General features: G+C 46.2%; 1 protein-coding gene across 1 annotated transcript in view; it reads left to right on the forward strand.

Moving 5' to 3' along the window:
- The window catches only part of ADAMTSL3 (ADAMTS like 3), a 411,707-nt gene that overhangs the window by 326,001 nt on the left and 60,205 nt on the right, over positions 1-25,501 (forward strand). Inside the window, exons 21-23 of the mRNA XM_008275279.4 lie at positions 7,624-8,695; positions 14,860-14,987; positions 17,433-17,561. Of these exons, the coding sequence (XP_008273501.2) occupies positions 7,624-8,695; positions 14,860-14,987; positions 17,433-17,561 (1,329 nt within the window). The remainder of the gene's footprint in view (positions 1-7,623; positions 8,696-14,859; positions 14,988-17,432; positions 17,562-25,501) is intronic.

Raw genomic sequence — 25,501 nt, forward strand, 5'->3', positions numbered from 1 at the left:
CACCAGGTCAGTTCTTCCTTTCTGACACTGGCCGACATTCAGGACGGCCAGCTGCCTTTCTAACAACTGAAACCCCAGTTTCCCTACCCCTTCTAATCCACTGACCCCCATCGCATTGGCATGGTGATGCCTCCAATTTGCACATTACTGGGTACCCAAAACTAGCTTCCTGCTCTTCTGTGCTTCCCTGCATCTCACAGTGACTGACCCCTGCTTCTCCCATACCTCCCCTTTGTCCCCAAACCTTCTGCACTTGCTCTAGAATCCACTCCTCTCACCTGGCATTCTCTAGCACTGACTTTACCAACTCTATTGCAAGGTCTTGCCCTTCCCTAACCTCCCACCATGATCCCCTGTTTGTCTTCAACCTAGGGATGGCTTTTCAAGTGACTTTTTTTTTTTTTTTTTTTTTTTTTGCTTTGCTCTTCCATGGTCCCTAGCCTGAGCTACTTGAATTTACTAAAGGGAATATCACCATACTGATCAGACATATTTGATATTTAGGCTCTCTAAATATAGCTGGGCTATAGTGATTTCTTTGTACCCATTGTGAACATGTCTTCTCTCCCACTAGGAATATCAGCAGTATAATAGTGCAGCACCCATCTGTTTTCCTCTCCCCTTCACTTCAGATCTGCTCCTTCTCTCTCCAGATTGGAAATGCGCAGTCTTTCTCCATTGTGGAAGGCAGTCTGAAGATAAGAAATACCAAACCCAGTGGTTCCATGACCTTTATTTCCTTCCAAGGCTCCGCTTCTAGAAAATGTTCCCTTCATGGGTGCCTTTGGGTTTGAGTAAAACCTGTGCACTTTGGAGGGATGAATCTTTCCTTGCTCTTTATTCTAACCATTGTGCAATGGGGCCAAGGTGTGTGGGGAAGATAGCTTGTGCTCCCTCTAGAGGCCAGAGGTGCACCATATAGTCTGATTACTGGCTCTGCCTGCTTCTCCAGGAACATCCCCTGCACAGCCACACCGCAAGTTCGTGCGCAGGCTCAAGTTCAAACTTGTGCCATGGCTGGTGACTTACATTCTTCCTGTTCTTGAAGGGTCAACCCAAGCTCTACCTTCCCCGCTAGGCTTGCTCAGTGGCGCTTAATGTGTGAAAGGTCCCGTGACACTATGTGGTTCTGCCAGGACCTCATCATGTGGCATTGCACAAGTTACTTGCTCTGCCTCAGCTTCTTTGTCTGCGACACAGAAATTGTTCTGATAATCGTGGGTTATTAGAAACGATGACAGGTGCATACTGACAGCCCAAAATTACTAGTTATCTTTCATGTCATCACCACCTCTCTCTAATTCCTATTATAACTTCAGGATAGGAAAATAGGTAGTAGGGTAGCCTGTGTTATATCTTCTGGCTCATTAGGGTATCAGCTTTTGTGGGGTGAGTGCACAGTATCTCTGGGTGTTTTTGTTTCTTAATGTACATAGACCCCAAAGTGTTCATCATAATGAAGTGTCCCCGTCCCTTGCTTTTCAAGTATCTCAGATGGGGATGATCCTCACATCACCGTTAGAAATCTACCTGTCTTTGGTGTTCGATCAGGCAACTGAAATACAGTTTTTAGATTTCTTTGTTGTATGTTTTAGTTATTTTATTCTGTAATATATAATTTTTAATTAACACATATAAATCATATATATTTATAGGGTACCAATTTTAGATATTTTTAAAGCATGGCTCTTGGTTTTTAAGATCCTTGAGTTTTGTTGGAGAATTCTGATTTTTCCCCATAGCAAAAAGATCAGGTTTGTCGAGGGAGGGGAGGCACCAGGCTTGCACTTAGGTGATTGAAAAGTCAGGAACAACACGACACAGCTCCCTCCCAGTGTTAGCACAACCCATCCAGCCATGCACAGGCTCACTCATCCCTTGGGCTTGTCACCATCTGCAGAATCTGAGAGCATGGGTGTCACCTTTCTTTTACTCACTCAGAAAGCAGGTGGATAAAGGACAGGAATAACCCCAGAAAGGGAGAAATCTCTAACAGACTTCTGAAAGATAAGTGTCCATTCTTCAGGTCCACACAGAGGAGGAGACACAGTAATTGGGAGGAGAGCAGTGTGGACAAAAGTAGGGGGAGTCAAATGGAGTAGTATGAGGGGACTTGAAGCCATTGCAGAGGATTGGAATGTAGGTTCAAGATGGGTTTTAACAAAACAGAAAGGTGGGCTGGGTAGGGAGGAGTTGGGAGAGGGGGCATTTGGAACACTGGTTAAGATGCCATTTGAGAGATTCACATCCATGTCTGCACGCCTGGTTCAAGTCCTGGCTCCACCTCTCATTCGAGCTTCCTGCTAATGCACACCTTGGAAGGCAGTAGTGGGCTCAAGTATTTGAGTCCTTGCCACGCATGTGAATGACATGGACTGAGCTCTGGGCACTTGACTTTGGCCTGGCCCAGCCCCAGCTATTGATGGCATTTGGGAAGTGAGCCAGCAGATGGAGAATCTCTCTTTCTCTCTCTCTCTCTCTCTCTCTCTCTCCCTCAAATAAAATGAAAATAAATAAATAGAAATCAAAAGAAAAATAGAAAGCTAGGGAGGACCTCAAATCCCATGCTAAACTTAATATTTTATGCAAGAAGAAAATGCCATGGTCAGATTTGATTTTAGTTCATTTCCTCTGACAACTGTGCAGACACGTTGATAACTGTAAAGCTGCAGGCAGAGAGTCAAGATTGGGGAACGTGGAAATACCCAGGTGAGAGCAGAGGCAAGGGGGAGGAAATCTCAGGGGTAGATGTGAGCTTTAGCTGGTGCCTGATGCCGGGCTAGAGTGAGGGACATAAGGACAGGAACAGGGACAGGTTTGGGAATATTTAGCAACCAGCTTTTGGGGTGACATGAGCTAGGGGACAGGTAGACACCATTTGTTGTCTTTGTCAGTTCCTGTGGTGTAAACTCTCCCACTGGGGCCAGTGGCCACCTGCCAGCGTGACATTTTTTGAGGGCCAAATTTGGAATAGATATCAGTGGTCTCATTGGCTTGAGAGTCAGGACAGGTAGGGCCAGCATGTGGGTACCACTGAACAGGGACCTCCATGCTTCTTTGGTTCCTGGCTTGTGGAAGTACTAGGGGATATAGGAAGTGGAGGATAATTAGGGTAAGGGCAGATAATGTGTAAAGATTCTAACATTTTAGTCTTGAGGGACCAGGAAGAGATTTGTAGTAAACAGTGGACAATTTGGGCTGGAGTTCCAGAGATAAATCTTGTATGCCTTGAGTTGAGAGTTAAAACTGCAAGATCATCCAAAGAAAACTATAGACAAGAACGATATCTTGGCCAAGCCAGCAACCCAGGAGTAGAATGAGCTGGTAGGGAACTAGCAATAGACAGTGGTCAGAAAGAACCAGAAAAGAGGGTTTTAAAAACATTAGGGAAGAGAGACTTCTTCATGAAGTGTGTGGTTAGTGGTGCTGATTGTCAGAATGTCAAATAAGAATGAAGTAAGAATTCCAAAAGAAAGGGATGCATTAGTTATGGGGGAATGGGGGCATTGGTGGCCATTCTCAGAGAATTATTAGTGGGGTGCTTGGAGCAAGAGCCAAACTACATTTGGCTGAAAAGTGCAATTGTAAGTGGGAGCCACTCACTATTCATGCTGGCCTGGAATTTACTGGAGCCATCAATCATGGCTCATTTAGCAAGTCCCACCCACAGCATCCCTTGCAGCCTTCTCCCAGCTGCCTGTGTCCCTATCCTCCAAGAAGTCCAAAAAGCAAGTAGAAGAATTGCCCGGTTCTTGATACAGCTTCAGTAGAGCTTGTTGGATCTTCACTCCAGATGGAAAGAAAGTGACCAATTGAGGGCTGGATTCTGATGGGGGTCCAGGTTCCAGCAGGGTAATAGGAAGGCTTAGAGGCTGGTTCACAGCCAAAGCCCGTTAGGGAGTGGCAAGGGTTCAAATGCTGGCGAGCCCAAGTGTGGCAGAATCCTGTCATGGCAGGATGTGATGGAGAGAGCAGGACACCAGCACACGGGGAGCTGGCACAATGGCTGCAGACAATCCCAGGCATCTAGCGCCGGCCTCTGCTGGGTATGGCGGCCTGGCACTGAGACCCAAAAGGAGGGTGTGGAGAAAGATACGTCCATTTTTCTAGAAGAGTCAATCATGGCCAGAACAAAGAGTAGGGCAGCCGGAGGGGATGAGGGGCTTGGGCAGCCCAGAATGAATGATGGAGTCAGTACCTGTCCCCCCTGTGCAGGCTTGGCCAGTGCTGCCATTCTGGGGCACTGACAGACACAGGAAGAAACAGTCACCCCAAGACCAGACCAGTTTCTTGCCCAAAAGCTGTGTCTGGTGACACCACATTCTGGGTGCTGCTGGAAAGAGACTCACAGGGGTCTCAAGAGAGGAACTGCCCAAGCAGTAGAGCTTGGCAGCCCGTGAGTTTCTGTCTCTGGCCGGAATCCCAGTGCACTCCCCAGGTACGTGTGTTGCCTGAACTGCTCTGCACCCCAGTGTGAGCAATTGCCACAGCAGGACAGCAAGAGAAGCCAGCTTGGGCCACAGGGCCTGCCTTCCACTGAATGGGCCTGCGGTCAGAGGGAGTAGCTCACCCAGCCACTCGGGCAGGCTTTTCAACAAGGCCAAGCCCAGTGCTCCATCCGCAAGCTCCATAGCCTGCCTTGGAAGGGGTCAGGTCCCAAGCTCAGCTGAGAGCCATCAGGCTACCAACGGACCTGAAGGTAAGTGGAGTCCCTTTCCACCATGGGTCCAGGGCATCACGCCAGCCGCGGATCATCCCCAGCTGAGCCGTGCAGCCGGATGGCTCCCCATGAAGGCTTTCGCACTATCAGAGGGAGAACAGCAATGTTCACCGCTGGACCCCGTAGCAACCTCTGCGGCCCTGAAATGAGCTCTCCACACGTCTCTCGGATGCACGAATCCAAAAGTCCGACTTTGACCCAATTTCCATTCTGTTAAGAGTGGATTTCAAAGCTATCCACACACACATCCCTCTTGTCTAGAGACCAATAACTAAACAGGGTTTTTAAATGGATCTTTTGAAATAATAATAATAATAAATATGTATAGAGATACATATGTGTACATGTGTGTATGTATTCTATATGCATACCCTACCGTGTTATAATAGGCCACTTAGGGGTGTTTGTGAAATGCAACTAGATTAGTAAAATGAGAAGCAGGTAAGTAATAAAAAGCAAACAAACCAATGACCCAACAAGGCTAATATGGGAGTAGGCCTTGACTTTTATGATCTTGTTTCTTGTGGGCACAAATCTGGCTCTAAACTTGCTAACATAACCATCCTCTTAGAAAAGGCAATATGTCCAAAACACAGTCCAGTGTGCATTAGACAGGAAATGAACTGAATGCTCACTGTAAACTTCAAATAGTTCATGCAAAAATGGAATTGAAAGCTTGAGTGGTTTTTTGGTGCAAAAAAAATTTCTTAATCCAGGTATAGTTTTGTTCATAATATAACATTTTCCATGGATTATGAAAAGAAAGGTTTTGCACTGAAAGAAACTCATGGCTTGGAGTCCCCTGTCCGTAAACTGTTAGCAGTACCTGCACATATTGATTCCTGATGTGAAGACCAGAAAGAAACGCTGCACAAACTTCTTACAGTGCAGGCTCTGAAGTCACTGGTGGGGTTCTTGGGGTCTCACAAACAGCACAGGGCTGTGCCTCACTTTCCCTTCCCTTCCCCCTCGGTGGGCTGCATCCCATTAAATTGTCTTTCGGTCAAAGACTTTGGGTGCCTTTCTCTGCTTCTTGCATTTCATGCAGTAGGGCACCCTAGGGCAGTGGTCCTTGGGTTGGGCTATATATTTCCATCACCTGGTGCTATGCTTTGAATAGAGTTTCTCCTCATCAGAACTCGCGGTGGGGGCTGATCCGCAAAGCAACAATGTTGCGAGGTCTTGGGGCCTGAAGCAGAATTGATGCTTTTCTCATGGGAGTGAGTTCTCACTCCCGGGGTGTTGGATTGGTTGCCACAAGAATTGGTTTCTGGGACACGAGCCTGGCACCTCACCCCGCTCTCTCCCACACACCCCTGCATCTCTTCCACTTTTCCACCGGGAGTTCAACCTCCACGAAGCCCTTACCAGAAGCCGAGCAGCTATTGGTACCAGCTTTGGAACTTCCTTGCCTCCAAAACCTTAGGCCAGAATAAATCTCTTCTTCTTCTAAACCACCCAGTTTGAGTGTTTTATACGGTGATAGAGCAAGACACCGAGGGAGCATTTATAGACTGTGCTGCCCAGGCTGAAGCCCATCCGTCAGGATTTCTGAGGATGCGATCCAGGCCATTGAGGTTATGAAGTAATAACAGGTGATTGGAACGTGCTGCGAAGGTTGAGAGCCCCTTCTGTAAGTTTCTGTGCTCAGTGTTGATATCCAGCTTCTACCCGGCAGTATGCCTTTACTGGTTGTTGAAATAAAGCGTCTGCCCGACCCTCGCCCTGTTTCTGATCTGTGCAGGCCACTCTGCCTGCAACCTCTGACCTCACCGTAATCTGACCACAGTGGGCATAACACTTCCTGCCAAAGGGGCCTCCAAGACCTTGTCCAGTGCTACAGCCAGCACCTGCTGTGGTTGACCCAGCCCCTGCCGTACAGATTAAGGATGTTTAAAACCACATCTGTTGGCCGGCTCTGTGGCTCAATAGGCTAATCCTCTGCCTTGCGGCACCGGCACACCGGGTTCTAGTCCTGGTCAGGGCGCCAGATTCTGTCCCGGTTGCCCCCCTTCCAGGCCAGCTCTCTGCTGTGGCCCGGGAAGGCAGTGGAGTGCTTGGGCCCTGCACCCCGTGGGAGACCAGGAGAAGTACCTGGCTCCTGCCATTGGATCAGCGCACGCCAGCCACAGCGACCATTGGAGGGTAAACCAACAGCAAAGGAAGACCTTTCTCTCTCTCTCTCTCTCACTGTCCACTCTGCCTGTCAAAAAAAAAAAAAAAAAAAACGCACATCTGCCTATAGGAATGGGCGGATTATACATTGGCCAGGAAATTCTCCATTCCCTATATTTCATCATACAGTGAACCTGATACTGCCCCACTTCAAGGCTTTGTAAAATACTGTGCGTATCATTTGCTGCTCAAGTACTAGTTTAGTTTTGAAGGCTAACTTGGTCTGTGGTTGCATAATGTTGTGCATGTTTTAATTCTCAAATGTTTTTAAAAAGATTTATTTCATTTATTTGAAAGAGTTACAGAGAGAGAGAGAGAGAGAGAGAGAGAGAGAGAGAGGGAGCTTCCATCCTCTGGTTCATTCCCCAAATGGCTGTAACAGCCAGAGCTGAGCTGATCCGAAGCCAGAATCCAGGAGCTTCTTCCGGGTCTCCCACGCGGTACAGGGGCCCAAGGACTTGGGCCATCTTCCACTGCTTTCCTAGGCCATAGCAGAGAGCTGGACCGGAAGTGGAGCAGCTGGGACTCGAACCAGTGCCTATATGGGATGCCAGCACTGCAGGCTGCAGCTTTACCCGCTGCGCCATAGCACCGGCCCCTCAACTGTTTTAAAAGAGTAGAACAGATCCATTTGTTGGCTTGTGTTCACCTTGGAAGGGGACCATCACCGCGTTTTTCTTCTTAGGATGTCTGTTTGAATTTGCTTTTCTTTCTTCTCTCCCCTGCAGAAATAAAAGCAGAGATGAAGACAAAACTCGCTGAGCAGCGCCCCCAGATCCTCGGCGTCCAGAGAGTGTACATTCAGACGAGGGAAGAGAAGCGAATTAACCTGACGGTCGGAAGCAGGGCCTACCTGCTCCCCAACACGTCCGTGATAATTAAATGCCCGGTGCGGCGGTTCCAGAAGTCTCTGATCCGGTGGGAGAAGGACGGCCGCTGTCTGCGGAACTCCAAACGGCACGGCATCAGCAAGTCAGGCTCACTGAAAATCCACAGCCTTGCAGCCCCCGACATCGGCGTGTACCGGTGCCTGGCAGGCTCGGCCCAGGAAACAGTGGTTCTCAAGCTCATCGGGACGGACAACCGGCTCATCGCACACCCAGCCCTCAGAGAGCGCGTGAAAGACTTTCCTGGCGTGGACCGCCACGAAGCCAATGGCGTGGGAGCCACGTGGCATAAGATGTGGCAAAAGTGGAGTAACAAAAACGAGCTTTCTCTGCCTGACGGCCACATTCAGAAGCAGCCTTTCTTGAGAGCCCTGTTGGGCCACTGTGGCGACTCTGCAGGCGACGCCGATGCCTGGGAATTTAAGCACAAGCAGTTTGAAGCAGCTGTTAAACAGGGTGCCTATAGCATGGACACAGCGCAGTTTGATGAGCTGATAAGAAACATGAGCCAGCTGCTGGAGACCAGGGAGGTCAGTGATGACCTCGCGTCGCAGGTCATCTATCAGATCGTGGCTGAGTTCGCTAAGGGCCAGCAGACACACGCGCCGTGGGGGGGCATCCAGGAAGAGATGCCTCCTGTGGCGCAGCTCAGGGGGGAGACGGGGAGTGTGCCCCAAAATTTGAACCTGAAAAACTCAGGCAAGCTGACGTTTAAGCCGAAAGACCCTGCTCCTGCAAGGCGAAACCACCCCACCTCAATTTCATTCAATAAAACGATCAATGCGAGAATTGGGAATACCGTGTACATTACACAGAAAACAGAGTTAATCAACATACTGTGTGATCTCACTAGTGCCAGTGAGGCCACATACACGTGGACCAAGGATGGAGCGCTGTTACAGCCCTCAGCAAAGTAAGTAAAATCAGCGTCCGTTCCTCATTTCCCTCGCCCCTTCTTAATGGTTATTCCAGTTTTCTGAAACAGATTTTCAAAGTCTTTCTTCCAAGAGTATATTTCAACAGGGTTCTTTAGGGAAAATGAAAAAAAAAAAAAAAGTTGGGATGTGTTTTTCACATATGCACTGGAATTTTTTAAATTAAGCCACTTTTTACCCAATCACTACCAAATAGGTTTGATACAGGATTGGACACAGTAAGAAAGGATTTAAGTGGGTATAGGTTCCCCCTCTGTTCAGCAATTACTGTTTGCAAATAAAACCAACATAAGGCCGCAACAAAGTAAGTATGTTGGTAACAATCCTACATTATGTTGGGACTGCAACATCAGAATTTACAGCGTGTCTAAGAGCTGTGGAATCCCACTGGAGCAAGTGTTAGCCCCACGAAGGTGGCCAGGCAAGGGCTTGCAGCTTTCTGGTGAGCTCACTGGAAACCAGCATCCCATTACGTCATGACCAGTCAGGACCAGGGGCCGTGTCTCCTGAACACCATCAGCGACACTGAATATCAGGCAGTAGCCTCGAAAGGCTGGGAAGCCCAAGCAATTTCCTGTTATCCTGCAGCTTTGAATGTTAATCTAAAAATAAGGTGACAAGCATCAGAGTTTATTGAGGTGTTCAAAACAATATTCAGTCTTATTTTATTGTGATCTCTGTCAGTGCAAAAAATACCACGTTTCATTCATTTTACGTAAGACAGGAGAGGATAACAGACGTTAATGCACATCTGCGTTCTTTACCGTCTTCACATCTTGCTGTTGGCACTCAAGGGACTGTGGACTTGGTGCTTTCTTCTCCTTTGCATGTAGGAGCTCAAGCTGCACCTTCTATACCTCCAGGGACGGTGAAGAGCCGCAGGCGGAACAGCAGACGTGAAAGTACTCTGCAGTCCATGATACACGTTTTTATTTTAAAAGATTTATTTTATTTATTTGAAAGAATTACAGAGAGAGAGAGAGTGGTCTTCCGTCTGCTGCTTCACTCCCCAAATGGGTGCCAATAGTCAGAGCTGAGCCGATCTGAAGCCAGGAGCCAGGAGCTTCTTCGGGGTCTCCCATGTGGATATAGGGGCCCAGGGACTTGGGCCATCTTCTGCAGCTTTCCCAGGTGCATTAGTAGGGAGCTGGGTCGGAAGTGGAGCAGCCAGGACTGCAGCCGGCACCCTATGGGATGCCTGGACTGCAGGCCGGCTTTAAGCCGCTGCAACACAGTGCCAGGCCCACAAGTTTTATTTTTAACACATTCTTTGTGCATTGAACATAATATTTCTTCTGGGAAGCACCAGAAGAAGTCTAGGTACAATTCACTTTTTGAGATAATGAATTATTAGGCTATGTTTTAAAATAAAAAGGTAGGAAAAAATCCAATTGTTGGAAAATGAAAATGAAATTTAAATGAAATTTTAGCAGTGGAATAAGCTTCAAAGCTTTTGGCTCTCAAACTTGTTGTTCGTAAGGCCCCTTTTAAGCTTAAAAACAATTTAAGGACCCCCAAGATCTTTGGAGAATAGCGTTGTATCTATTGCTATTCACCCTATCAGAAATTAAAACCGACAAACATTTAAAATATCTCTACTAATGCATTTAGAAAAAGCAATAAGCCCATCATATGTTCATGTAAATAACACCTCTTAAAAAACAATATACCGCACCCCAAATCATGGATAGCCACAGAATTACTTTCTATCTTTGCAAATCTAATGTCTGCCTTAGTAAATGACAACTAGGTTCTTATACATGCTTGTGCATTTGTTGTGATATTTTGTTCTAGTTGAAGTATTTGGAGGAAAAAATATCACATACAGATAGGTAAGTTGGAACAAGAAGGGATATTTTAATATTCTTTATAGATTATTGTGAATATTCTTTTTTTAACCCTACATCCAAACCAGCCAAATGACTTTCTCAAAGTTTTCTTGAAATATGGGATTTGAATCTATATTAAACCATATTAGCAAAATGTTGGAAATTAATTCAACGAAGTGTACTGGTTTATCTTGCTTGTTGAATGGACTTTTTTTTCCTATGAAAGAGTTTGTAGCATCATGCCTTGGTCACTCAGAAAATACTGGCTCACTGGGTCATACAGATCTTCCAGATACGGATGCATTTCATTGTACAATAGAAAAAAATGCACATGCAAGAGTGCTTCAAAAAGGTTCAGAGAAAAATAAAAGTAAAAGATAAATGTATTTTGGTGGAAAAATATTTTTTGAATTATCTATGTATATCACTGAACACTCAAGTCTGAATCATAGTATGAACATTTTTGTCACCATTGCTCTGTGATTTCTTCAAGTGGAAATCATATTCCATGAGAAAAGCCGCAGGTTAACTAGCAAGTCCAACAGGGCACCAGTGTGTCTCAGAATATGGCAGAATTACTCTGGGTGTACTTCCTGGTTTGTCCTACAGAACATTAAGAACGGGGGTCGAGGTTTAGTAACTGTGACCGCTTCCATAGGACATTCTTATGTGAAACCAGCATTTTTGTTCTTCTGCAAGTGTGTGGTAGCCCAGCATCCAGTGACTAGGGTACACGTTGACATCACTGCCTTGCTCATGCTAAGGTGCCTGTCGTGTTTCCACTGCTGTCTTTGTGTGATCAGTACAAAGGCCAACACAGTGAAAGCGGCAGACAATGGCCAAAACTATTATAAAAATGGTTTTGACCTCACAGACCCCTGGGGTCCATGGACCTCTCTTTGGAGACTGCTGACCAGAAACAATTACATTTTGTAAGTGGCACTGAGACAGAGGCTGGAAGTTGAAGAGCTGACCCAAGGCCACAGAAGCGCTCCAGGGACGGAGCGGAGTGTGGTCAGTTTAAATAAACACCTGTGAGATGGAGCTGACTTCACTGAGTAGAACTAGCACAGGTTTTTAAGGCTGAGGCTCCAGGAGCTCATCGTATAAAGCAGAGTTTTGGACGTGGCCCAGGTGTGTTTCTGCATATGTAAGGAGCAACCATTCAAAACTGAAGCAATTGCAGAAGCTAGCGTCACGGTGCAGCAGGTTAAGCCACCGTTGGCAACACTGGCATCCCACGTCGGAGTGCCAGTTCAAGTCCCGGCTGCTCTGCTTCTGATCCAGCTCCCTGCTAATGTAGCCGGGAAGGCAGCAGAAGATGGTGCAAGTGTTGCGTCCCTACCATCCCCACAGACGATCGGATGGAGTTCCAGGCTCTAGCTCCGGCTTAACCAACTATTGCGGCCCAGTCATTGTGGCCATTTGGAGAGTGAAGCAGCTGATGGAAAATCTCTTTTTCTCATTGTCTCTTCCTCTCTCTTGGTAACTCTGCCTTTCAAATAAATCTTTAAAAAAATTTTAAGCCATTGCATATGTCTAGTAAAAGTCTTAGTTTTTAGTTTTAGGAGAATAGATCCATTTTTCAATTTCCATTTTTTCTCTGAAACGTACCCAAGTATTCTGTCCAATTTATGTTAATTTTCTTCATGTAGCAAAGATTCTTACCAGCAGGTATATTTTCCTGAGTCTCATAAATCTTTTCACTGGAATAATTCAGAAATGGAACTGTGTGTCTGAGAGCCTTTATTCAATGAGGGGAAAGTATTTCTAATTTCAACAGTTTCTCAGAAAACCATGATTTCTCAAAAGCAAGTCCAGAAAGTTTCTACAAAAAAGGAATTATTTGAGAATTGTGAAATCATACAGATATATATGCAGATGAAAAATATCCTTTAGTATGTTGTTTTTAAATATGCATGGTCCCTACTTATACTTTTGTTGTTATCCTACTATTTCTCCTCATTAGAGATTTTTAAAATTATTTGTTTATTTCATTTTATTTGAAAAGCAGACAGAGAGACATATGGAGAGAGAGGTCTTTCATCCTGGCTCACTCCCCCCAAATGCCCAGGACTGAGCCAGGCTGAAACCAGGAGCCCAGAACTCTTTCTGGGTCTCCCACGTGGGTGGCAGGGACTCAAGTACTCAATACTACATCTCAGGAGGCACATTAGCAAGAAGCTGGAGCAGAAGTAGAATAATCAGGACTTGAACCAGACACTCTGATAGGATATGCCAGCATTCCAAGGGGCAACCTCGCCCCTCTGTCAAACACCTGCCCCCTCCACAGAGATTAGACAGGGAAACTCTAGCCCTGCTGGTAACTAGGTCTGCTGTACTCCTAGGGGAGCTTTCGCTTCCGACTGTTTTTCAGATGTGTGTAGCCAGAGGGTCTTGGATCCTGCATGCGCCTTTATTATTATTTTTTTTTTTGACAGGCAGAGTGGACAGTGAGAGAGAGAGACAGAGAGAAAGGTCTTCCTTGTGCCGTTGGTTCACCCTCCAATGCCGCCGCGGCCGGCGCACCGCGCTGATTCGAAGCCAGGAGCCAGGTGCTTCTCCTGGTCTCCCATGGAGTGCAGGGCCCAAGCACTTGGGCCATCCTACACTGCACTCCCTGGCCACAGCAGAGAGCTGGCCTGGAAGAGGGGCAACCGGGACAGAATCCGGCGCCCCTACCAGGACTAGAACCTGGTGTGCCGGTGCCGCTAGGCGGAGGATTAGCCTAGTGAGCCGCAGCGCTCGCTAACCTTTATTCTTGTCTATTCTAATCACTCATCTATTTGGGCTTTGCACAGTGACTTTTCACAGATGTGAATAAGATTTGTCTGCTGCCCTTTAAAAAAATCACAGCCTAGTGAGTGGGATGAAATAGTTATTTCATCAAATAAATATATGAACCAGAGAAGAAGTCGGGGTGGGGGCAGGGCAGAAAATAACTGTAGGAGCATTGGGGAAATCTTCGTGGAGGGAATTACGTTTGGCCCAGGACTCAGTGGGGAGGTAGGAGTTTGCCAGAAAAGGCAAAGGGCATTTTTCAAATGAAGTGAATAATATGTGCAGGAGCTGGGGGTGATGAAAGATCATGGAATGTTCTGGAAACAGAAGTCCATTTTGGCTGGATCATAGAGCAGGCATCCTGAAGTGATGGGAAATGAAGACGTAGCTGAGCTGAGCTCATGAAGAAGCAAACAGCGTGGGGGGTCGTGGTGGGAGTGGTCTGCATTACTAAGATCTGGAATGGGGGTAGGGAAATAAGGAAAGTAGGGACCATGACACGGATGACTTAGAAGCAGACTCAAATCGGCAAGAAAACAATGAAATTAAGGTAGGACATGCACTCTTCACTGCTCTAACTAACTGATCAGCTAAGATACAGCCGACCAGCTCTGATTCTTGGGGTGGCTTTTACAGCAGGTTTTTAGGGGTGTCAGTGATTGGGAAACCATAAGAGCCCTGATTCCTTACAGCATTGTCCAAATCCAGTAGGGAACACAGCCTTACTGTTGTCACCTCAACTGACTTCATACAAGCAGCAACAGTGAGACGATTGTCCTTGGCAAAGCTGCCCTACCCAAAGCCCACTTACTTCCCTCTCATGTGAAAATCCCCACTGAAAATCCACACCTGCAGTTGGATAGAAAAATTTGGGCAGAAAAGGCAGCTTTGGCATCCAGCAAACTACTCAGTTTGTTATTTTGTCCTTTTAAAAAATGCGGCAGAGGGGAGAGTGTTTGGCAAAGTGGTTACATCCCCTTTTGGGATTCCCTTATCCCATTGTCGGACTGAATACCTGGTTTGAGTCCTGGCTCTGCTTCCAATCCAGCTTCCTGTTAATGCACACCTGGGAAGCAGCGAGTGATGGCTCAAGTACCAGGGTCTTTGCCACCCATGTGAGAGACCCAAGTTGAGTTTTGAGGACTCCTGGCTTTGGTCCGATATGGTTCTGGATGTCTTAGACATTTGCAGAGTGAACCAGAGGATGGAAAATCTCTCGCCATTTGTCTCTGTTTCTCTCTGTCTTTCAAATAAAATAAGACTACATTTTAAAAAACGTAATGTGGTAGATTAAGCATTGAGTCCATCCAGAAAAGTCTATTTTCATGGAAAGTGCAGTGGGAAGACTGATTCTGCAAGCACTATCCAACTCGAATATTCCTGTAAGGCCGAATGCTTGATACATTCATCCTCTGGGATCCCTGCCAGCCCAAACCCAGTGATTTTGTAGCCTTCCATCTCGGTAACCTGCCGTGGTCCTGTAGAAGTTAAACATGTCCCACGAGTGCCTCCTCTTTTTGACTGTCCTACAGAGTAATTTTCGATGGAACTGGGAAAATACAGATAAGGAATCCTACACGGAAAGAACAAGGAATATATGAATGCCACGTGGCCAGCCACCTCGGTTCCGATGTGGAAAGCTCTTCTGTGCTTTTTGCAGGTAATGCCTATGCGTGACAGCTGGAATGTCTGCTTTTGCTTTGTTTTTTAACAGTGAACTCCAGAGTAGCGGGTCTCAAACTTCAGCCCTGCAGGGCTTGGCGGAACAGAGCGCTGGACCGCACCCCCAGAGGCTCTGGCTCAGTAGCAGGTTTGGGGTGGAGGCTGAGGATGGGCATCCGTACCCTGTTTCTAGATTGGGCAGATGCTGTTGCTCTGGGGACCACATGTTGAAGCTGGAGTTGGCTTTAAGAAGTGGGAATTAGTGAGACAGGGTTTAACTGCTGGTGTTCATTGTAACGGACTTGGCATTTTTAAAGTTCCGCCAGCCAAGGAGAGAGAATAATTATCATTTAAGGGTTGGCATTGCCAATCCTTAAAAACACCTGCAGAACATTGTAAGTTTAAAGTTAGGGTATGTCTTCCTAGAAGGTAGACAATGTCAGTTTTATATGAAAGTGTGTTTTTGTAATAAAGGAACCATTTTTAGGTGGTGAGATGGTAAGCAGTGCTTGCGTATGGTGGCGTCATGTTCTGGGACTGAAAATAAAACTAAAGAGCTGCACCCCAACTCCCAGCTCCGTGGGCAGAAGAGAAGAGGGACCACATCAGGAATCAGAATCCAGCATTTGGTGAACTAAGTGCTGCACTGTGTGGCAGACGCTTATGGTTCAGTAACTGAGGAGGTGGGACCAGCAGGTTTGAGAAGGTCCTTGGATCTGTTGGAAGACATTAAAGAGATCTTCCAGCTCACTTCTTTTCTTTTGCTGGGATTTGGGCTGAATCCTAGACAGGGGAGATTCGGTCCAAGCACACACACAAGCTTCTTAAAAGAGGGCCAACAAGAATTGTGGCCTCTACCTACCTGTTGTTTCTCCCATACAACTTTGAATGAGCTCTGAGCCCTAATTTTATTCTGGAATCAATGTGTCAGTCTGACTGTGACAGAAAAATCCCCTGAGGGATGATTTAGGTACCACTCTTATATATATATTTTTGAAGTCTTAGATCCTTTTTTTTCTTTTTAGATTTATTTTATTTATTTGAAAGACAGAGTTACAGAGAGAGGTAGAGCCAAAGAGAGAGGTCTTCCATCTGCTGGTTTACTCCCCAAATGACGACAACGGCCAGAGCAGAGCTGATCAGGAGCCAGGAGCTTCTTACAGTTCTCCCACACAGGTGCAGGGACCCAAGGACTTGGGCCATCTTCTACTGCTTTCTCAGGCCATAGCAGGGAGCTGGATTAGAAGTGGAGAGCAGCCGGGATTTGAACCAGTGCCCATATGGGGTGCCAGTGCTGCAGACCGGGGCTTTAATCTGCTGTGCCACAGTGCTGGCCCCCACACTTACATTTTAAACACCTGCTTGAATCTCCTTCTGCACCAATAAGTTTGTGCTTATTAATAGTGGGGATACCTCAGGGCTGGTGCTGTGGCACAGCAGGCTAAGCCTCTGCCTGTGGTGCTGGCATCCCATATGGGCACCGGTTCATGTCCTGGCTGCTCCTCTTTTGATCCAGCTCTCTGCTTGTGGCCTGGGAAAGCAGCAGAAAATGGCCCAAGTGCTTGGGCTACTGCTCCCACATGGGAGAACTGGATTTGGAAGCTCCTGGCTCCTGGCTTCAGATTAGCCCAGCTCCAGCTGTTGTGGCCATTTGGGGGAGTGAACCAGCAGATGGAAAACCTCTCTCTCTCTCTCTCTCTGTCTATAACTCTACCTCTCAAATAAATAAATCAAACCTTTTTAAAAAATAGAGGGATACCTCTTATCTTGTTACTCTGGCGCAGACTGTGGAATGGGCACTTGACAAATGTTTTAGTTGAATAGAAACTTTTAAAATTTGAGGGTCTCCTAGAGGTTTCTCTGCCCAACACAGCTCTACCAGAGGATGGGCAGAATGATGAGGGCCTTGTCCCCTGTCTCTACCAATCCTCTCTCCCAATATCTCACACACCTCCTTCCAGAAAAGAATCATATGGCTCCAGTCCCCTAGTGTGTGTGGGCCCTGCATTAACTTACCCAGGGCTGCGTGACAGAGATGTTTTTCCTATCCTGTACTGATTTCTTTACTTCTTCTGAATATCTTAATTCCTTCTTTTTCAAAGTATCAAAGAGGAATTTATCCTCAGTTTTGGATCTAAAAACAGAATTCTTTCATCATCTGTATGCAGTTTTGCAATATACCACTCATCCATCCTCTTACCCATCCATCCACCTACCTATCCACCTGTCCATCCGTCCACCCATCCAATCTTCCATTTCTCTATCCATCGAGCACCTGTGGCTGTGGCTGTGTGATTCCCCATGGTGCACCATGAAAGATATAGAGAGAACCAGGAATCTACCCTGCTCTCAGAAATCTCAACTATGTTTACCCAATGCAGCACAGTTTGCCAACTAACTAAAGCCTGACCTTAACATAGTTTTATGCTTTCTTTGAATGAAGAGGCACCAGTCATCTTGTCTATTGAAAAAAATATCACGAAGCCAGAGCACAGCCATCTGTCTGTAGTGGTCGGAGGCCTTGTAGAAGCAGCCCTTCAAGCAAATGTGACCATCCAATGTCCTGTAAAAGGTAAGTGTGGTCACTTGCAGTGGGAGGGTGTGCAGCCAGCCCAGTGGCGTCGGGAGATGCCAGCTGGCACTTGGGTGTTCCACATCCCAGCCTGATAGGCTTAAAAATCTGATTTTCCAGCTTTTTAAGTGGACCTAACTCTCAAGGGTGAGCCCACACCCGCTCACAAGACTGAGGTATAAAGTACAATGCCACTTTGTTCGTTCCAGCGTGGACTGTGATTGACACATGCAGTACAGTGCTCATTTGGCAGGACCAGAGCTCCGTCCCTGTGGGTGCATCTACAGGAGACACCAGTCTTTAGTCGGATGGTTGCTTGGTGATGGAGTCAGAACTAAGTTTGTTGGAAATTGTTGATGTGTCCTCCAAGCAGGCAAAAAGCTACAGTGGGCAAAGCCACATAAGGCAGCAGGAATGTCAATGTATCCTGACTTGAGTTTCATCCTGGGAGATTCCTGGGTTGGCATTAGCAGCCTGTGCCTCAATGGCTGTGTTTACACAGCAGACAAACAGCCTTTCTAATGGACACATTCTTCTTTAATAGAAATAGTGTTTTCTGTCTGACCTGGCCGTAACAAAAGGCCATTCTGTCATTAAGCCATGAATTCTGAGTCTCCAAACTGTCGATAAGCATTACAAGGGAAGTTCCAAAAGTTCATGGAAAATGGAATTGAAAGATAAACTTATTTTGGTGCAAAAAAAAAAAAAAAAGTTGAAATCTGTGCACACAAAAGGTCTTCAAACGTGCATGAAAATGCATTTTATGAAAAAAGTATGCATGAATTTCAAAAATATTTTGCACCCAGATAAATGTATCCTTTTAATTCCAACTTCCATGAATGTTTGAAGCACTCACACATATACTGCACCAATGCACATTTACAGGGGCCAGGGAGGGTGGGGGTGAGTGGAGTTTGTGTGAATAGCGTTAAACCAGATCATCAGGGCGATTCATGAATTCCTCAAAATGGACATCTATTATGTTAAGGTGACTCCGTAGCTGCCCTTTGGTTTTGCTGTGTTCAGTTAACACTTTGGACGACTGTATTTCCCTAATTTCTAAGTTCTAATGAGATGCCTGCAGTAGCAGCCACTGATGATGAGTTTTGCTTTTCTGCTGCTCCCAGCGACACAGTGGATGTGCCTGTGATGAGAGGACCCGGGACATACCCACGTGGTTCTTGGGCTCCTTCTCCCCCATCATGTCAGTTACTTGCCTCGCTTCCAGCTCCATAAACTGGAATTTTGCTAACCCTCAAGCTATTATTTTTCACCCCTTGGAGTCCCTAGGGACTATGCAGAGTTTAAAAAAAAAATCTCTGTAGGCTCCCAACTGACTCTACCCACAAATATGTGAGTTTTCTGGCAAAATACACCTGCCATTTCGGCAGAACGGGCCAGCATTCCCTGGCCCCAGCGAGGAGAGAAGCAGAGCGGAGTGTGCAGATGCCAAGCCACAGACGTCTGAAGTTCCTGTGGCCCTGCACCTGCACAGGATTCTGAAATGCAAACCTGGCTTCCACTAGGAGAAACGCCCACTAGCTTTTTTTGTAACCAACTCGTAAAAATTGTACTTGTTTATGGGGTAACGTGATTTTTTGGATACATGTATGTGTTGATGTATAATGTCCAAATTAGGGTATACATATCTGTCCCCTCAAACATTTATCATTTTTTATGGTGAAAACATTCAATTTCCTTTCTCTAGATTTTTTAAAAGAAAAATAAATAGTATGTTGTCATTATCTTGAACCCAGAACGTCTTACGGTGGGAACTTAGTTCCTCTCTTCCCACTGTTTCTCATCCATCACTGCCCTTTCAGATGCACCAAGAGCATGTGTAGAGTGTGTCATTTTCAAAAACCTGTAGAGAAACCTCAGCTGTTAACATGACTTCAAAATTGTTCGTGTCACAGCCTTGCAGAGAGAGGAGTCCCTGAAGGGATGAGGTGTATTATTTGCTATAAGTTAGGGGCTAGAGCAGGTGGAAACTGTTTGGAGAGTAAAGCCTCCTGCCTTACTTTTGTTCTCTCAGGTTGGCCCAAGCACTCCAGCAACGTCCCCTGCCCTGTTCTCTTGTGGGCACAGGGCCCAGCTTCCTCCCTGCAGCCCAGGGCTCAGCTCCCCACTCCCTTCCTCTGCTCTCAGCTCCTCCTAGAACTATCCTGGTCAGTCCTTCTTGGCCTGACAACATCCCCCATGGACTCAGACCGCAGGAACTCATTAGGTCTTACCTTTGTGAAACAAGACCCATCTCTGTCTGAACCACAGCCATCCTGAGCCTGGTACCATTTTGAAGACTTAAAAAAGTATTTGAAAGGGTCAGGAGGAGGGGGAGAGAGAGAGAGAAGCTCCTACCTGCTGGTTCACTCCCCCAAACACCTGTACTGGCGGCTGCTGGGTGGAGGCCAAAGCCCAGAACCAGGAGCTCAGAACAGGTTTCCCACATGGGTGGCAGAAACCCAGCTGCTCGAGTTTTTAAAAAATTATGTTATTTTAGTTATGTGCCATTTTAAACAACCTTATAGTGAACTTACAGTGTTTTCTTAGCCTTCTGTGGATACTTCTTTTTTTTTGACAGGCAGAGTGGACAGTGAGAGATAGAGAGAGACAGAGAGAAAGGTCTTCCTTTTTTTGCTGTTGGTTCACCCTCCAATGGCCTCCGTGGCCAGCACGCTGCGGCCGGCACACCGCACTGATCCTAAGGCAGGAGCCAGGTACTTCTCCTGGTCTCCCATGCGGGTGCAGGGCCCAAGCACTTGGGCCATCCTCCACTGCACTCCCGGGCCACAGCAGAGAGCTGGCCTGGAAGAGGGGCAACCAGGACAGAATCTGGCGCCCCGACCGGGACTAGAACCCGGTGTGCCAGCGCCGCAAAGCGGAGGATTAGCCTAGAGAGCCGCGGCGCCGGCCTGATACTCGTCTTCTTAAAGACAGATGGTGAAGTTGATAACAGGTCAGAAAGCTAGGAGGTCTCTCTCACTAGCTACTATATGAACATAAGCAAGTTGTAGATCTTTCTTGCCCTCATCTCTACAGCAGGAAATATACTGTGTTAGTGGAATAAGGGATTTTGGTTATCATCTAGTCCATCTTCGTTTTATAGACGAGGATATTATAACATAATTTACCTTTTTAAAACATTTTTATTTGTTTGAGAGGCAGAGAGACAAAATGGGACAGAGAGATAGACAGAAGGAACTCCCATAAACTGGTTCACTTCCCCGATGCCTGCAACAACTGGGGCTGGGCAAAACCAGGAGCTGGGATCCCAATCTGGATCTCCCGCATGGGTGGCGGGAACCCAGTTCATTGACCCATCACTGCTGCCTCCCCAGGCTCTGTGTTTGCAGGAAGCTGCGGGCAGGAGCCAGAGGTGGGCGCGGACCCAGACACTCTGACATGGGATGTGGGCATCTCAGCCAGTGGCTTAACTGCAAAATTGAAAGCCACCTTACAAATTACATTTTTATATTGCAAATTAGAATTCCTGTAAATCCGTGAGTTTTCTTTTATGGGTCAGTCATCCTTAAAATGCTTCTCACTGACTATTAGGAACTCAGGTTTGTAGTTCCCTTAGCAAGTGTTCATAACTTCTAGACAAATTTCTATTTCTCTGTTATAGCCAAATGTTTCATTCAACCCATGTACTCAGTCTTAGGGATATTTTCCAGAACCTGAAAATCTTTCTTTAAGGATTAAAAGTTCTAAATTGCAAGTCATTTGTTTTGTCCTTTTTAAAAAAAAATTTTTGTTGGCCGGCGCCGTGGCTCAATAGGCTAATCCTCCACCCACGGCGCCGGCACACCGGGTTCTAGTCCCCGTCGGGGCGCCAGATTCTGTCCCGGTTGCCCCTCTTCCAGGCCAGCTCTCTGCTGTGGCCAGGGAGTGCAGTGGAGGATGGCCCAAGTGCTTGGGCCCTGCACCCCATGGGAGACCAGGATAAGTACCTGGCTCCTGCCATCGGATCAGCGCGGTGCGCCGGCCGCGGCAGCCATTGGAGGGTGAACCAACGGCAAAAAGAAGACCTTTCTCTCTGTCTCTCTCTATCTCTCACTGTCCACTCTGCCTGTCAAAAAAAATTTTTTTTGTCTGTAAAAATGGCTGGGGTAGAGGGCTGAGCTGCACCCTTCCTGGCACCTCCTGGTGATAAAGGAAAAGTCCCGCTCAGGAGGATCACCGATGTGATATCAACAGCGCCATGTTCTGCTCTGCTCATGTGAATGCATAGTAAGGTTTTGTCTGTCCTGCCATTTTCTGTTGTGTGTGCGTTCTGGCTCTTTGTCCTTCATTCCTTACACAGCAGGTGACGGTTCAAGTGCTGGGGTCCTTGCCACCCACACGGGAGACCCATATTGAGTTCTGGCTCTTGACTTCAATCTGGCCCAAGTTGCGAGCGTTTAGGGAGTGAACCAGTGGATGTAAGATCTCGGTATGTCTGTCTCTGAATCTCTGTCTTTCAAATAAATCAAAATTTACTGAAAGACTCATTTTAATGGGGAAACTTTACAGGTTTCCCATTAAAGCACGAGAAAAGTCAGGATACCCTTTACCACTGCACCTGCTCAACTCTGTCTGACAGCACCAGCCAATGAAATAAAACTATGTCGAAAAGAAAATGGGAGTTTAAGAATTGAAAAAGTTTTCTCTTTGCTTATAGACATTTTTTTTTTTGACAGGCAGAATTAGACAGCGAGAGAGAGAGAGAGAGAGACAGAGAGAAAGGTCTTCCTTCCGTTGGTTCACCCCCTAAATGGCCGCCACGGCCAGCATACTGCGCCGGCCTGAAGCCAGGAGCCAGGTGCTTCCTCCTGGTCTCCCATGGGGTGCAGGGCCCAAGCACTTGGGCCATCCTCCACTGCACTCCTGGGCCACAGCAGAGAGCTGGCCTGGAAGAGGAGCAAGCAGGACAGAATCCGGCGCCCCAACAGGGACTAGAACCCGGTGTGCCCGTGCCACAGGCAGAGGATTAGCCTAGTGAGCTGTGGCGCCGACCTCGCTTGTAGACATTTATCTGCATTGAAAACTAAGAAAATATACAAAGCTTTGTATCTATCAATATAAGATAACTTGAATTTTTAAAAAAAGTTCTACAGGATTGCTGGAATTTAGCAAGCTGATTCTAAGAATAATATGAAAGGGCAAGAGGCCAAGCATAGCCTAAACATTTATGAAGAAAACAAGGGTGAGATTTACTCTATAAAACATAAATAGCTCCTATGAAGCTGGAGCAATTACAAAAATGAGGTGCTAGCAGAGGAATAGACAGACAAATGGAATGGAATAGGGCCCACAGCAATCCTAGCATATGTGAAAATTCAAAATGTAATAGCAGTAGAATTAAAAATCAGTAAAGAACAGACTGTTAAGTAAATGGTGATGGGATAGTTGGCTATGAAAACAAAAAACTAAATACCTAACAAAGATCAATTCTAACTGGTCTAAATACCTAAATATTGAAAACATAACTTTTAGATTAAATGCAGGACAGGGGTGGGCATTGTGGTGCTTCTGATTAAATTGCCTCTTGGGATACCCACATGCCCTGTCAGAGGGCCAGTTTGAGTGCCCGCTACTCTGCTTCCAATCCAGCTCCCGGCTCGTGTAGGGGGCAGAAGATAGAACAATTATCTGGGGCCATGACACCCACATAGAAGGTGCAAATGGAGTTCTGGGGTCCTGGCTTTGGCCTGGCCCAACTCTGGCTGTTGTGAGCATTTGGAGAGTGAATCAGTGAATGAAAGATCTCTCTCTCTCTCTCTCACTCTCTTTCTCTCTCTCCTTCTCTCTCTCTGTCTCTTCCTCTCTCTTTCTCTCTCTCTCTCTCCTTTTCTCTCTCTCTTTGTCTCTTTGTCACTCTGACTTTAAAGTAGATGAAAATAACTAACTTTTTGAAAATATTTTAAAAAATAAAATAAAGCACAGATATATCTTTATAGAATATAGGAAGATACAAAAAATAAATGTCATAGAATAAAATATCTGTTAGTGGTGAAGGTTGCAGAATTCTGCAAATATGCTAGAATTACTGAACTGCACACTTTTAAAGGTGTATAATTTCCCAGTATGTGAATCATATTCCAATAAGATGCTTTAAAATATTAATACATATTGCTGTATTAAAATGGTAAAATTCTGACACTTGGAAGACACTGTAAACAAATTTAAGTCAAGCCACATTTCTGGGAAAAAATATTTATTTAAAAAAATTTTTTTTTAATTTATTTGAAAGGCAGAGAGGCAGAGATCTTCTATCTGCTGGTTCACTCCTCAAATGGCTGCAATGGCCAGGGCTGGGCCAGGCTGAAGCCAGGAGCCCAGAACTCCCTCTGGGTCTCTCACATGGATGCAGAGGCCCAAGCACTTGGGCCATCTTCTGCTGCCTTCCCAGGTATCTTGGCAGGAAGCCAAGAAATGGAGTAGCCAAGACTCCAGCTGGTGCTGTGGCTATGGGATGCTAGGGTCACAGGTGGTGGCTTAACCCATTGCACCACAATGCAAGCCCCAGAAAATACATGTTATACAGCATTCAGAATACGTAAGTAACTCCTGTCAGTCAATACAAATAACAAATACCCAATATAAAAATGAGCAGAGGATATAATAGGCAGTTCTCAGAAAGGGAAACCCTGATAGCTAATAAGCATATGAAAATCCTGTCAGGCTCACTAGTAAGGAGATTAAAACAGAAGTGAGATTCCATTTCATTTTCATTTCTATTCAACTTCAAAACCTGAAGAGTTTGCTACTACCAGCTATTGGCCAGGTTGGTGGAGAAATAGCATCTCATGTGCTTTTGGTTACAGTGTGTATTGGAGGAACCAACTTCGGGAAGAATTAGGTAAAATCCCACATCCGAGATGCTCAGGAGCTGATGGAGAGTTAGGCCATCACCTGCAAGGCTGGCATCCCACGGTCTGACTGCTTTGCTTCCCATCCAGCTCCCAGTTAATGCACCGGGGAAAGCAGCAGAAGATGGCCCAAGTGCGTAGGCCCCTGCACCCGTGTGGGGGACGTGAATGAAGTCCCCAGTTCCTGGCTTTGGCCTGGCCCAGTCCTAGCTGCTGTGGCCATTTGGGGAGTAAACCAAGGAAACTAACTCTCCCTCTCTCCCTCCCTCTCTCCCTCCCTCCCTTCCTCCCTCTCTTCCTCCCTCTCCCTCTCTCTCTCTCTCCTTCTCTCTCTCCTTCTCTTTCTTTCTCTGTCTCTCTCTCCCCCACCATTCTGCCTTTCAAATACATAAATCTTAAAAAAAAAAAAAGATGCTCAAAATCAGAAATTCTACTTGTGAATATAGCCCTCGTACCCAAAGAGACAGCTACAAGCATGAATATGGTGACGTTGTTGTCATAGCAGAGAGAAGAAGGATGCATTTCGTGTGTCAGTGTCAGGATTGTTACTACCCCTGGGAGACAAAGGAAGGGAAAGTTTAGGAACAAAATTTGAGCTCTAGCCGGAATGTTTCATTGCTTACCAAGGTCTAAAGCAAAGGTAGCCAAAAATGAATGCTCATTGACTTTGGATGAGACATGTGGCTATCAGTTTTGCTGTTTTCTTGGCCCTCCTCCGGCCCTGCCTCCACATTGCTCTGAGACCTGGGGCCTGTTATGTAGTCTCCTTGCCTGTTGGGTTTTGTTGCACAATGAGAGATTAGGATGCAATGACCAGGAAGATTTCCTCCAGTCCTGAAATTCTGTCTTTGATTTTTGGTCTTTGAAGAAATAGAGAACCAAAGGGTAGTAAAGGTAGGAAAACTGCTGAAACTAAGCCAGCTGGCCAGTCAGAACTTAGAACTCAGTGCTAAGAAGCTTCACCCAACACTGGGTAAGCTAGGAGGAAACCCAGAAATAATCTCTGAGAATAGGCAGAATCAATGTCCTTTAGAAAAGAGTTACTTAGTGCTAGAATACCAACCCATGAAAAACCCAATGATCTCTATC

Source organism: Oryctolagus cuniculus, chromosome 12 (assembly GCF_964237555.1).
Source record: "Oryctolagus cuniculus chromosome 12, mOryCun1.1, whole genome shotgun sequence".
Lineage (NCBI taxonomy): Eukaryota > Metazoa > Chordata > Mammalia > Lagomorpha > Leporidae > Oryctolagus > Oryctolagus cuniculus.